General features: G+C 40.3%; 1 protein-coding gene across 5 annotated transcripts in view; it reads left to right on the forward strand.

Moving 5' to 3' along the window:
• WDR3 (WD repeat domain 3) overlaps positions 1–13090 on the forward strand; it is a 39807-nt gene that overhangs the window by 18703 nt on the left and 8014 nt on the right. For all 5 annotated transcript variants that reach the window (XM_042253123.1, XM_042253125.1, XM_060401738.1 and 2 more), the window contains exons 12-21: positions 973–1066; positions 2788–2889; positions 4120–4205; positions 4373–4508; positions 5236–5292; positions 6458–6558; positions 6765–6876; positions 7012–7146; positions 7414–7464; positions 8369–8434. In XM_042253123.1, coding sequence (XP_042109057.1) covers positions 973–1066; positions 2788–2889; positions 4120–4205; positions 4373–4508; positions 5236–5292; positions 6458–6558; positions 6765–6876; positions 7012–7146; positions 7414–7464; positions 8369–8434 — 940 coding nt within the window. The remainder of the gene's footprint in view (positions 1–972; positions 1067–2787; positions 2890–4119; positions 4206–4372; positions 4509–5235; positions 5293–6457; positions 6559–6764; positions 6877–7011; positions 7147–7413; positions 7465–8368; positions 8435–13090) is intronic.

Below are 13090 nucleotides of genomic sequence, written 5' to 3' on the forward strand. Positions count from 1 at the left end.
CTGTCTCTCATCACTCTCGCCTTCTCCACTGCAGCCCCTGGCCTTTTCATTACCGCTTCAGGCAACAAGAACGTGCCTGTGCTGTGGCCTTCGTGCTCCCTCTTCTTTCTTCCTGGAACCAGCTTCCCGTTCGGCTGCAGGCCGTCCTTCCTCTGCTGTCATTGCACGGCCACCCTGCTGTCCCCTGCCTCCCCTCGCATTCTGAGTCCCCTTCCCCCAGCTCTGTGTTTCTCCACAACACCTGCTGGCACCTGAGACACCCATACATGTCTCACTTCTGGAGGATGTTAAGCTTTATGGAATTCGGGGCCTTTTGTGTTTAACTCACTGTCTCATCTCCAGCACCTGGAACAGGACCTGGCATTCAGTACATACTGGAGGGAGTGGGTATTTGCTGAATGGGTGAATGTTAATGGTCCAATAAAATGAACTTGACTTGTAGGGATATAATATGCTAATTTGACTTACTCCTCTGGGCTCACACACTTCTTTGTAGCAGCAGATCGGGTTCTCTTGAACCCAGCAGATGGCTTTTTTAAGCTTTGTTTTTGTAGAATCTGTTCCTTAGGATTGGGAACCTCCTATAAAGAAAACAAAGTTAGGGCCCGTTTACTATTTTCTCCCTGACTATAATTAAGTCAAGAATCTGCCTGCCAATGCAGGAGAGATAAGAGACTCAGGTTCGATCCCTGGGTCAGGAAGATCCCCTGGAGGATGGCATTGCAACCCACTCCAGTATTCTTGCCTGCAGAATCCCATGGACAGAGGAGCCTGGTGGGTACAGTCCATGGGGTAACATGAGTTGAACATGACTGAAGTGACTTAGCACACATGCATTCAGACTTTGTCTTCTCTCATGTCAATCATTCTGTGTGGCTAAGTATGTATTAATATTAAATGTACATGCTGACTTTGCAGGTGGAAAAGCAGGTTCTCTTAACATATGAGTTCTTTATTCCTTCTTCCTCACAGATCTACACTGCAGTGTATTCGCACAATGACCTGTGAATATGCGCTCTGCTCATTCTTTGTACCTGGTGATCGGCAGGTGGTCATAGGAACCAAGGTAAACAGACTTTTCTGTGGATTTAGGGGACTTTTCTGCTCAATATTCTTCAAGTTGTTTAAGAAACAACTGCTTCCCTTGTTAGCATATGGGAAATGTATTAGAGTTGGATAATATCAGAGTGTGATAGTTCATTGCCCTTTTTTTGAGGTTTTTATTTGTTTTAAGTTTTGTTTTCTTTTTGCAAACCAAACCATATGTTAAATTATGAAGAAAATTAAAATCATGACCCAAGATAACTATCATTAACAATTTGGCAATCAGCCTTTCATCCATATTTTTATGAGCACACATGTTTTGAGAAGATTAATAAAATACATTAAGTAGCAGCATGAAGTGTGGCAGATAGAAGCATTCAGTAAAGAGAGACCAAGTGACCAAGTCTTCAGCTGTGATCACATGGGGAGAGAACCGTGAGGGAATGCACAAACATGGATTTGGATTCAGATTTTTCCCCCTACAAAAGGGGTAACTTGGAGCAAGTTGCATAAACTTCTCCTAGTGTGTTTCCTTATCTGTATTAGGAGATGGTAGCACTTGCTTTTTGACAGAGCCTTTTGTGCCAAATTGCCTGGGTTTGAATCCCAGCTCTTCTACTCAACTAGCTATGAGTTGGGCAAGTTACTCCACCCTGTAAGCCTTGATATCTAAAAGTAAAATATGTAAATAACCTGCGTCACAGTCTGCAAGCACTTAGCACAGAGACTGGCTCCCAGAAAATAACTAATAAGCGCTGGCAGTGGAAGTGGCATGAATGGTGATAGTCGGGGTTGTAGTGGGAATAAAGTGTAATAGGTCTGTGGAATATTTTGAGAAGTGCTTTGCAAGTATTTGTCATTATCTCCTTAAACCAATGCCATATGTGCATTTTATTAGAAAACCTGTTATCACAATGGATATTTTTTTTGCCCACCAAAAAGTATAAAACAAGCTGAAGAGAGTTCAAGAGTCAATGTCAGGGAACATTAAATTTTAGTTAAAAGTACCCTTATTTTTCATTCATTCACCAAATGTTCATCCAATTTTTTTCAGATGGAAAAACGGGCTCATGGAGATGAATTTACCCATAGTCAGAGTCAGAGAGGCAGCCCTGGGAGTCAAGTCTTCTGCTTACATTCTTTTCACCACATGTTTACAGACTCAGCACACAGCAGGCTTGGCCGCTGTGTGTGTTCTGTTCCGTGCAGGCCGCAAGACCACAGCACATACAGGGTCTAAACAGGAAGCGTGGCTGATAGTTTTCTAAACTACCACGGTTTTTTTTTCAAATTCATTGTCCTCTCTAGCATTGTAGGTGGTATTTGTTACTGTCAATGTATTCTAGAGGGGAAGCCAACACTAGATAGAGAGGAGTTGTTAGTCCACTTAAAGGATTAATTACATTTTTAAAGGTTTTTAAATCCCCCATTTGCTATTATGTTTACTCTGATACACCTCTGGCCATGATATTTCCCGTTTGAAGTTGAGGGAACCAGTGGAAGTGACAGTGGTCCTATACTACAAGGTTGTACCGTTCCATAGTTGCAGAGTATAGTGACCTTGCCAAGACTAAACCGCTATGTCTATAGAAGATTTAACAGCACTTATTCACAGAGGAAGTATAGTAGGTAGGCCATGGAAGCCATTTCCTGAGCAGTTGGCCACATTGCTGCTGCTTGGTTAGGAAACCGTGGATGTGCATCTTGGAGGTTGCGGGTGTGTTCATTTTGTGTCTTCCATAGACAGGGAAGCTGCAGCTTTATGACTTGGCCTCAGGAAATCTGCTGGAGACAATAGATGCACACGATGGAGCTTTATGGTCCTTGTCTCTCTCTCCAGATCAGGTAACTGAACCAGATGTGACGATCTGGACTTGAGTACTCTGGCTGCACTTCCCACCTCTCATATCAAGTTCTGCTGCTGCCTGACGGGAATGTAAAGAAAGTCCACTCTTTGTGTAATCTCTATATATGGTGCCATACTTTGTGCCTAACAATGCGAAGAGCTGTCACTAGGATCTGAATTCTTGTTCAGCTGCTCTTGCTCATGAGCTACAGGACATCACAATACTTATCCTCCTACATTCCCAGTGATTTGTGATACTTCTTGAGGAAATATTTCCTTGGGCAACACAGTGCAGAGGATAGAGCAGTCTTTTCTGCTCCCCCTTCAGTCTGTATATCTATGACTATACAAGTCTAGTGGTTTCAGTCAGTTTGTGAGCCTTTTCCAGTCAACAGCAGTGTGTTTCCTTTCAAAGGAGTCTCTCTGGAGACCTGAAGTAGTACTATTTGTTGCTCAGAACATTTTGAGATTTTTTTTTTTTTTTTTTGACAATACCTGAAGGGATTGTGGCCCATTTATTTGAATGTCCTCAGTAGTGGCAAACCTGCATTCCCTGAAAGTAGATATTTTTGGAAAAAATGGAACGTGGAATTTAGATTGAGTAATGCCATTGGGGGCAGAAATAAAGCAGCTTTTAAAATGTAAATCGTAGTTAGCGTCTTGGGTTTGTGGAGTGTTCTATTTTCCAAAGTGTTCTCACATCCATTATGTCATTTACTATTATTTTCACAATGGTTTTATAAACTAGGTAGTCTTTATCTCTTCAGCAACACTAAGGATCATTGTAAGGTTTTTCTTTCTATGTTACAGATCTCTGAAACAGCAGGATAGACATTTGAGATCTAGTTTTCTTACTCCGTGTTCCTTATACTTTACGCCAACCCTAAAATGGGATGAGACCAGTTTAATACTTCACAGCAAATTCTTTTGACTGCTGTGTTACCCTGTAGTATTTGTTGAGCCTTCCTTCCTGACACTGAATGAAAGTGTAACTGAAACTTCACATCAGTTATCATCTGACTGCACTAGGCACTGCCAGGAGTTAGTTCTCAAATAAGACCTGTGGAGGCAGCCCTAAAAGAACAAGAAAGAGGGTTTAAGGAAAAACCACACATCTTAATTCTTATCCCGTGCCTTAAATAAAAATGGTCTTTTGTATTATTTTGAGGTGTCTTACCAAAGTTTCTGTACTAAGATACTTTTCTAACAGAAATGTCTTTGATTTTCAGCGTGGCTTTGTGACAGGTGGTGCAGATAAATCTGTCAAGTTCTGGGATTTTGAGTTGGTGAAAGATGAAAACAGTACCCAGAAAAGGTGAGTAGACTTTTTTTTTAAATTTGTGTCCATTTGTTGGAGTGAAAATAAGGCACCACTGAGTGGGTTTTTGACGCATGTGTTTCTGTTGAGCTCTAGAGGGTCTTGGGAGACTTTGCTTGCCTTTGTAGAATACTCATTTTTCTTGATGCTTTCTGTGGTGCTAGACTTTCTGTGAAGCAAACCCGAACCTTGCAACTAGATGAAGAAGTTCTGTGTGTCAGTTACTCTCCCAATCAAAAGCTGCTGGCTGTGTCTTTGCTGGACTGTACTGTGAAAATTTTCTATGTTGACACTTTAAAGGTACGATGGTTATGCCTATGGGTATTTTCTTTCTGACTGAACTTGGGTTGAGACTATAGGGAAGTGGCCTTGACTATTTCCAGCAGTAGTATCTTTTTGAAAGCTTGTTTATGAATCAAAACATTGCAAGTACACTAGGAAGGCTGGACTTCTGAAAGAATCCTTTGGTTCATAAATTTTGTTTAACACAAGTTATATTTCACATGTTCAGAGAAATCTGTGGACAGGAGATCCTGTTGTAGCCAGTAGTTTTAAGAGCATTGCTAACTGTCCTAGGCAGTGATCCCACACTTGGCGGTACATCCGGATCATTTGGGTTGCTTTTAAAAATATGGATTACTGGGCTCTACACTCAAGAGTCTTGGTGGAACTGTATTAGGCCTAGAGGGACTGTTGTGAACCAAGTGCTCCCCAGACTCTTCAGCTAAGAGATCCAGAGAACATCCCTGTGCTGTCTTCTGACTGAGGGATAGGCCTCAGCAGCATCATGGGCTCCACTATACTGCAGAGTTCTTGGCAAGAGCCCCCAGGGTTTGTATGCTAAGTTGTATGGGTACTACCTTCAGTGGTTTGTCATCTTCTTTGAAACACAGACATAAAACCAGTTCAGGACAGTGTTTAGCATTGTATTTAAGATTATAGTTTAGATCTGCATATGATAAATTATGCCTGCATTTTGTAGACAGACGTGAGTTGTTTATATTCTTTTTTTTTTTTTAATATTTAGTTTTTTCTCTCACTATATGGACACAAACTGCCTGTCATATGTATGGACATCTCTTATGTAAGTAAAATTTAAATAGTATCTCAGTAACAAGTTATCTTTTCTAAATTGTTTTTTTCTTTATTGGCTTGATAGCTTCATTTTAGTATTTTTCAGTCTGGTATATAACTGACTATCCTAAAAAAAATTACAGAAGTATTTATTATAATCATACCTTAAGTATATATCTCTTTAATCATTTTAGAATGTTTTCACAGATACCTGAATTAATCCTCATAACCAGCTATCTGGTTTGAATTCCCCAAGTAGTATTTTCTTGTCTAAAGGACTAGAATTGGTAGAATGCCCTAAATTGTGAAGGACTTTCAAAAAGGCATCCTGTCTTTGTTCTGAAGTATAATAACGCTCATAAGGAAAATGGAACTTTGCAATATCTATGGTATTTTTCACTGTGTATAGTTTTAGTCTCTTGACCAAAGTCATATGTTTTGCAGTGTCTAGTTATGAGTGGCAGTGTGGAGGGGTGGGATGGGGTGGGAGGTGGGAGGGAGGTTCAAGAGGGAGGGGACATATGTATACCTGTGGCTGATTCATGTTGATGGATGGCAGAAACCAACACAATATTGTAAAGCAATTATCTTCCAGTTAAAAAAAAAAAATCTAGTCTGTGTAAAAGGAATTGGCCCCCTGCCCTACCTATCTGCACTCAGTGCATGAACAGAATAAATTGGTGTCAGAAAATATTTTTCTTCTTACGTTGATAGCCATTTGAACTAGGTGCTAAAATAGAAGAGAAACAGTGATAGGAGACATGGCATAAAAATGTCTAGGTCGTAAGCATTCTAATAGCTTCTTTCCCAGGCTCGTTCTTCTCTCTTCCTCTTCTCTCCCCCCAACTTTGTCAAACTCTGTGACAGAGATTAGAGAGTCTTTATGCTATCAATTGTAACAAAGTAAACAGATAACCTACACCAAAGCACAACAATGCCCTGTAGCAGGACCAGAAACATCTAAGCCACACAGTTCTTGCTCACTTAACAAGCTTTTAAAGTAGATTTGTAGGTAAAAGCAAGGATGTGGGTGCTCTTGATAAAGAGATGAAATTAATTTTTTGGCACTGACATTGACATTTTTGAAAGAAACAGGATAAATGTTCTGGTTAACTTTTCTCTATCTAATCAGGGTTTCAGATGATCTAGTAATGTTTCGCTTCTCTTCCTTCTAGGATGGAGCACTGATAGCAACTGGCTCTGCAGACAGGAACGTGAAAATCTGGGGTCTGGACTTTGGGGACTGCCATAAGTCTCTGTTTGCTCATGACGACAGGTAGATGTTGTCTTTTCAAAGACCTCGTGTTGAGTTACCTATCAGTGTCATTTCCTGGGAGCATCTTTTAGTGTTCTCAGATAGTCAGAAATTTAAAGTTCTATTAATTAAACTCTAGAACTAACTGTCCAAAAGCGATTTATGTGTGTTTAAGACTTTAATAATGAAGAAGTTGATGACATTTGAGTTTTTCTGTCACTTTTCAGTGTGATGTTCCTAAGGTTTGTGCCCAAGTCTCACCTCTTCTTCACCGCTGGGAAAGACCGTAAGATTAAACAGTGGGATGCAGACAAATTTGAACACATACAGACTCTAGAGGTAACCTCTCAGCTACTTTGATGTGCTCAGTACTTAACTTCTTTCAAGGTTGAGCACTGATTTCCCACCAATGTAGCAGTCTATGAGTAAGGTATTCTTACTCAGGATTTTCGGTTTTGTCTTTACTCTCTGCAGGGGCACCACCAGGAAATATGGTGCTTGGCTGTAAGCCCCAGTGGGGACTACGTTGTATCATCATCCCATGACAAATCTCTGAGACTTTGGGAGAGAACAAGGGAGCCTCTTATTCTTGAGGAAGAAAAGGAGATGGTAAGGACTTCAGGCGTGGTGGGTATCAGTCCCTGACACGCTGTCTCGGCTGAAGGTTCCTGTCTAGTTCTGTCACACCTCCCATTCAGTGCCAGTCCACTGGCCTCCAGAAGATGTTTCCAAGACTGCCGACACCACTTGGGCAGCCAAGTGGAGATGAAGATCCCATGAGGGGTTCGATTGTGAAAGAAGCAGCTCCTCACTGTCTCACTTCACATAGTAGTCATGTTTCGTCTTTGAAATTAATTCACATCCGTCTCTTGACAGCAAAGGGAAGCAGAATATGAAGAGAGTGTGGCCAAGGAAGACCAACCAGCAGTAAGTAGATCTTCTGGGCTCCTCATTCTGTGCCCTGTCATTGTCTTACTGGCATTTACTGTAGTTTCAAAAATTTCTAATGGAACTAGAACTGGGGCTAGATGCCAAAGTCATCTGCAGCTGATAGGGGAAAGAATCTGTGTAGTCCTTCTTAATTTAGCTGTATATCCTGATTTTATGGGACAAATGACTTGGTATTAAATGATTGATTGTCATTCTTGCTTTTTTTTTTTTTGAGGGAGGCTTTAGGGAACCATTTCACTGTAAATCAAAAATCAGAATTGAGAAATTAAGCAATCTCTTTAATCATGTGTTGTAGAGCAGAGTATTCTTATGATAATGCATGTAACACATTTAACATAGTGTCTGGCACTTACTACTGGAGAAGAGAATAGCAACCCACTCCAGTATTCTTTTCTGGAGAATTCCATGGATAGAGAGGAGCCTGGTGGGCTACAGTTCAAGAGTTCGCAGAGTCGGACATGACTAACACTTTTCACTTTCTTTCGCTGCTGCTGCTGCTAAGTCGCTTCAGTCGTGTCCGACTCTGTGCGACCCCATAGACAGCAGCCCACCAGGCTCCCCTGTCCCTGGGATTCTCCAGGCAAGAACACTGGAGTGGGTTGCCATTTCCTTCTCCAATGCATGAAAGTGAAAAGTGAAAGTGAAGTCGCTCAGTCCTGTCCGACTCTTAGCGACCCCATGGACTGCAACCTACCAGGCTCCTCCATCCATGGATTTTCACTGGCACTTACTAATGTCTCATTTAATGGTAGCTGATAATACAGTATAACAATAATCATCATAACATAGTATGTCTGTTCTTTTCTGGATATAAGATTAATTTGTTGGTTCTTTAACACCCGTCAGTTTTATGTTAAAAGGATCTCTTTGTTTCTGGCAGGTTCCAGGAGAGACTCAAGGTGACAGTTACTTCACTGGAAAGAAAACTATTGAAACTGTCAAAGCAGTAAGTTGATATAGAATGTTGTATCTCATGTTAATTTTTTATTTCCAAAAAGTATTTTATTAAAATCTAAAGAAAAACAAAGGAAATAATTATAAGAAATAAAAACAGCATGAAATTGCCCTGTTCCCATATTTGACCCTAAAATCACCAAATAAGCTTTAAGAGCCCCTAATCTCTTTACTTGATGGCAGTAGTTCTCAGAGTGGATCCCCCAGACCTACTGAATCTGAACCACAGGGTTGGGGTTAGCAATAAGTGGGGTTTTTGTTTGCTTTTTTTATAATAGACTTTTTAAAAATTGAAGTATAGTTGATTTACAGTGTTGTGTTAACTTCTGCCGTATAGCAAAGTGATTCAGTTATACACATTCAGTTCATATATATGTGTATATATACACACATTCTTTTTCATACTCTTTTCCATTATGGTTTATCATAGGATACTGAATATAGCTCTCTGTGCTATACAGTAGCACCTTGTTTATCCATGCAGTAGCTTACATCTGCTAACCCCGGTTTGCCACTCCATCCCTCCCCCAAAGCAACCATGAATCTATTCTCCACGTCCATGAGTCTGTTTCATAGATAGGTGCGTTTGTCACATTTCATATTCCACATATAAGTAACATTATATGTTATTCATCTTTCTCTTTCTGACTTGCCTGGTATGATAATTCCTAACTGCATCCATGTTGCTGCAGATGGCATTATTTCCTCCTTTTTCATGACCGAGTAGCATTCCATTTTAGATACGTACCTCATCGTCTTTATCCATTCACCTGTCAGCGGACATTTAGGTTGTTACCATGTCTTGGCTTTTGTGAATAGTCCTGCTGTGAACATAGGGTTGTGTATATCTTTTTAGATTACAGTTTTGTTTGATTGTATGCCCAGGAGTGGGATTGCTGGATCCTATGGTAATTTGATTTTTAGTATTCTGAGGAACCTCCATACTGTTTTCTCTAGTGGCTGTACCAATTTACATTTCCACCAACAGTGTAGGAGGTTTCCATTTTCTCCACATCCTAATTGTTACTTGTAGAGTTTTTAATGATGACCATTCTGACCAGTGTGAGGTAGTACCTCATTGTAGTTTTGATTGCATTTCACTGATAATTAGCAGTGTTCAGCATCTTTTCTTGTGCCTATTTACCATCCATATTTCTTTGGAGAAATGTCTCTTTAGATCTTCTGTCCAGTTTTTGACTGGGTTGTTTGTTGTCGAGTTGTAGGAGATGTTTGTGTATTTTGGAAATTAAGCCCCTGTCAGTCATGTCATTTGCAGATAGCTTCTCCCATTCTGTAGGTTGTCTTTTTGTTTTTGTTTTTTATGGTTTCCTTTGCTATGCAAAAGTTTGTCCCATTTGTTTTTTATTTCTATTGCCTTGGGAGACTGACCTAAGAAAACATTGGTACAATTTATGTCAGAGAATGTTTTGCCTATAACCTTTCCCAGGTGTTCCATGGTGTCATGTCTTATGTTTGACGTGTTTAAGGCATCTTGAGTTTACTTTCGTGTATGGTGAGAGGGTGTGTTCTAGCTTTGATTTACATGCACTTGTCCAACTTCCCAGCACTTGCTGAAGACTTTTTCTCATTATATGTTCTTGCCTCTTCTGTTGAAGATTAATTGACTGTGTATGTATGGGTTTATTTCTGAGTCTCTGTTCTGTTCCACTGATCCATATGGAACAGTCTTTGTGCCAGTAACACACTGTTTTGATTACTGTAGCTTTGTGCAGAAGTATTGTCTGAAGTCTGCCTCCTGTTCTTTTTATTCAGGATGGCTTTAGCAATTCTGGATCTTTATGGTTTCATATAAATTTTAGGACTTTGTTCTGTGAAAAATGTCATGGGTAACTTGATAAGGATCACTTTAAATCTGTAGATTGCCTTAGGTAGTGTGGCCATTTTAACAATATTAATTCTTCCAATCCAGGAGCATGGGGTATCTTTCCATTTCTTTGAATCCTCTTCAGTTTTATTAACAGTTTATGGTTGTCAGTGTGTTAGTCTTTGATTTCTTTGGTTGGGTCTACTGCTAAGTACTTTATTTTTGGATTGCGAATTTGAAAGGTGTTCTGGTTGTTTGGGATGTAATGTCCTGAAAATATCAATTAAATCTAACTGTCCTATTGTATCACTTAGAATCTCTTGCTGTATCGATCTTTCTGAAAGATCTGTCCACTGATGTGAGAGGGGTGTTAAAGTCTCCTGCTATTACTACGTTCTTGTCGGTTTACCCCTTGAGGTCTGTTAGTGCTTGTTTTAGGTGTTTGGGTGCACCTGTACAGTGGCTGCATATATGTTGATGAGTATAAAACCCTTCTCCTGTGTTGACTCTTTTATTGTTATATAGTGTCCCCCTTTTTCTTTGTGGCCTTTGTTTTAAAGTCTGTTTTGTCTGATACGAGCATTGCAGCCCACACTTCCTTGTCGTTTGTGTTTGCACAGGCTATCTTTTTTACATGCCCTCACTTTCAGTCTATATGTGTCCTTTGCCCTAAATTACTCTCTTGCAGACAGCATACTGTAGCTTTTTTTAATCCAGTCTTCCACTCTGTCATTTGATTGGAGCATTTAGTCCAACGTTTGATAATGAAGGTAACTATTGATACATATTTATGGCCATTTTAACCGTGTTTTCATATTGATCTTACGTTTTTTCTCTGTCTCTTTTTCTTTGTGGTGTTCTTTTGTGGTTTCCCTTTTGATTATGTTCTCTCTTTGTCTTTGTGACTCTGGTGTGTCCTTCGAAGGGGCCCTGTGTTTCAAGTATGTGGGCCCCATCCTACATCTACTCGCTTCAGTTGGCAGTCATATGGGTCAAGCCCATTCCAGGAAGTGAAAAAAAAGCCAGCCCTGCATTTTCTTACTCTCCTGTCCCACAGTTCATGATTTTGATGTCCTCTTTCACATCTTCATCCTTTTGCTGTTCATTGCAGGTTACCATCACTTTCACAAAGACATTTTCTTTTTTTTTTTTTTCTTTAACCTATTATTGGAGTGACTTACTTTCCAGTTGTAATTTTTCTCTTTCCTATCTATTCTTACTAGTTTTCTATTAAGAGAAGACCTTTAATATTTGCTTTAGGCTGGATTTAGTATTGCTGAATTCTTCTACTTTTTGCTTGTCTGAGAAATTCTGTGTATCTCCTTCTATTCTAAATGTAATCTTGCTAGGTAGAGTATCCTAGGATGCTGATTCTTCCCTTTTAGGACTTTGAATATATCTTGCCACTCCCTTCTGGCCTGCAGTGCTTCTGTAGAGTAATCAGCTGATAGCCTTATGGAAGTTCCCTTGTGATGAACTTTTTTTTCTTGCTACCTTGAGAATCCTCTTTAGTTTGCCATTTTTATTATAGTGTGTCTTGGTGTAGGTCTGTTTGGGTTTACTTATTTGGGCCCCTTAAGTGAACTGTGAACTTCCTGATGTTCAAGCTGGTTTTAGAAAAGGCAGAGGAACCAGAGTTCAAATTGCCAACATCTGCTGGATCATGGAAAAAGCAAGAGAATTCCAGAAAAACATCTATTTCTGCTTTATTGATTATGCGAAAGCCTTTGAATATGTGGATCACAATAAACTGGAAAATTCTGAAAGAGATGGGAATACAGACCACCTGACCTGCCTCTTGAGAAATCTGTATGCAGGTCAGGAAGCAACAGTTAGAACTGGACATGGAACAACAGACTGGTTCCAAATAGGAAAAGGAGTACGTCAAGGCTGTATATTTCCACCCTGCTTATTTAACTTATATGCAGAGTCCATCATGAGAAATGCTGGACTGGAAGAAACACAAGCTGGAATCAAGATTGCTGGGAGAAATATCAGTAACCTCAGATATGCAGGTGACACCACCCTTATGGCAGAAAGTGAAGAGGAACTAAAAAGCCTCTTGATGAAAGTGAAAGTGGAGAGTGAAAAAGTTGGCTTAAAGCTCAACATTCAGAAAACGAAGATCATGGTATCTGGTCCCATCACTTCATGGGAAGTAGATGGGGAAACAGTGGAAACAGTGTCAGACTTTATATTTTTGGGCTCCAAAATCACTGCAGATGGTGACTGCAGCCATGAAATTAAAAGATACTTACTCCTTGGGAGAAAAGTTATGACCAACCTAGATGACATATTGAAAAGCAGAGACATTACTTTGCTCACCAAGGTCCGTCTAGTCAAGGCTATGGTTTTTCCTGTGGTCATGTATGGATGTGAGAGTTGCACTGTGAAGAAGGCTAAGCGCCAAAGAATTGATGCGTTTGAACTGTGGTGTTGGAGAAGACTCTTGAGAGTCCCTTGGACTGCAAGGAGATCCAACCAGTCCATTCTGAAGGAGATCAGCCCTGGGATTTCTTTGGAAGGAATGATGCTAAAGCTGAAGCTCCAGTACTTTGGCCATCTCATGTGAAGAGTTGACTCATTGGAAAAGACTCTGATGCTGGGAGGGATTGGGGGCAGGAGGAGAAGGGGACGACAGAGGATGAGATGGCTGGATGGCATCACTGACTCGATGGACCTGAGTCTGAGTGAACTCCGGGAGTTGGTGATGGACAGGGAGGCCTGGCGTGCTGCGATTCATGGGGTTGCAAAGAGTCGGACACGACTGAGCAACTGAACTGAACTGTGCTTCCTCTACATGTATATTTGTTTCTTTAGGTT

The sequence above is a fragment of the Ovis aries genome, chromosome 1, assembly GCF_016772045.2.
Source record: "Ovis aries strain OAR_USU_Benz2616 breed Rambouillet chromosome 1, ARS-UI_Ramb_v3.0, whole genome shotgun sequence".
NCBI lineage: Eukaryota > Metazoa > Chordata > Mammalia > Artiodactyla > Bovidae > Ovis > Ovis aries.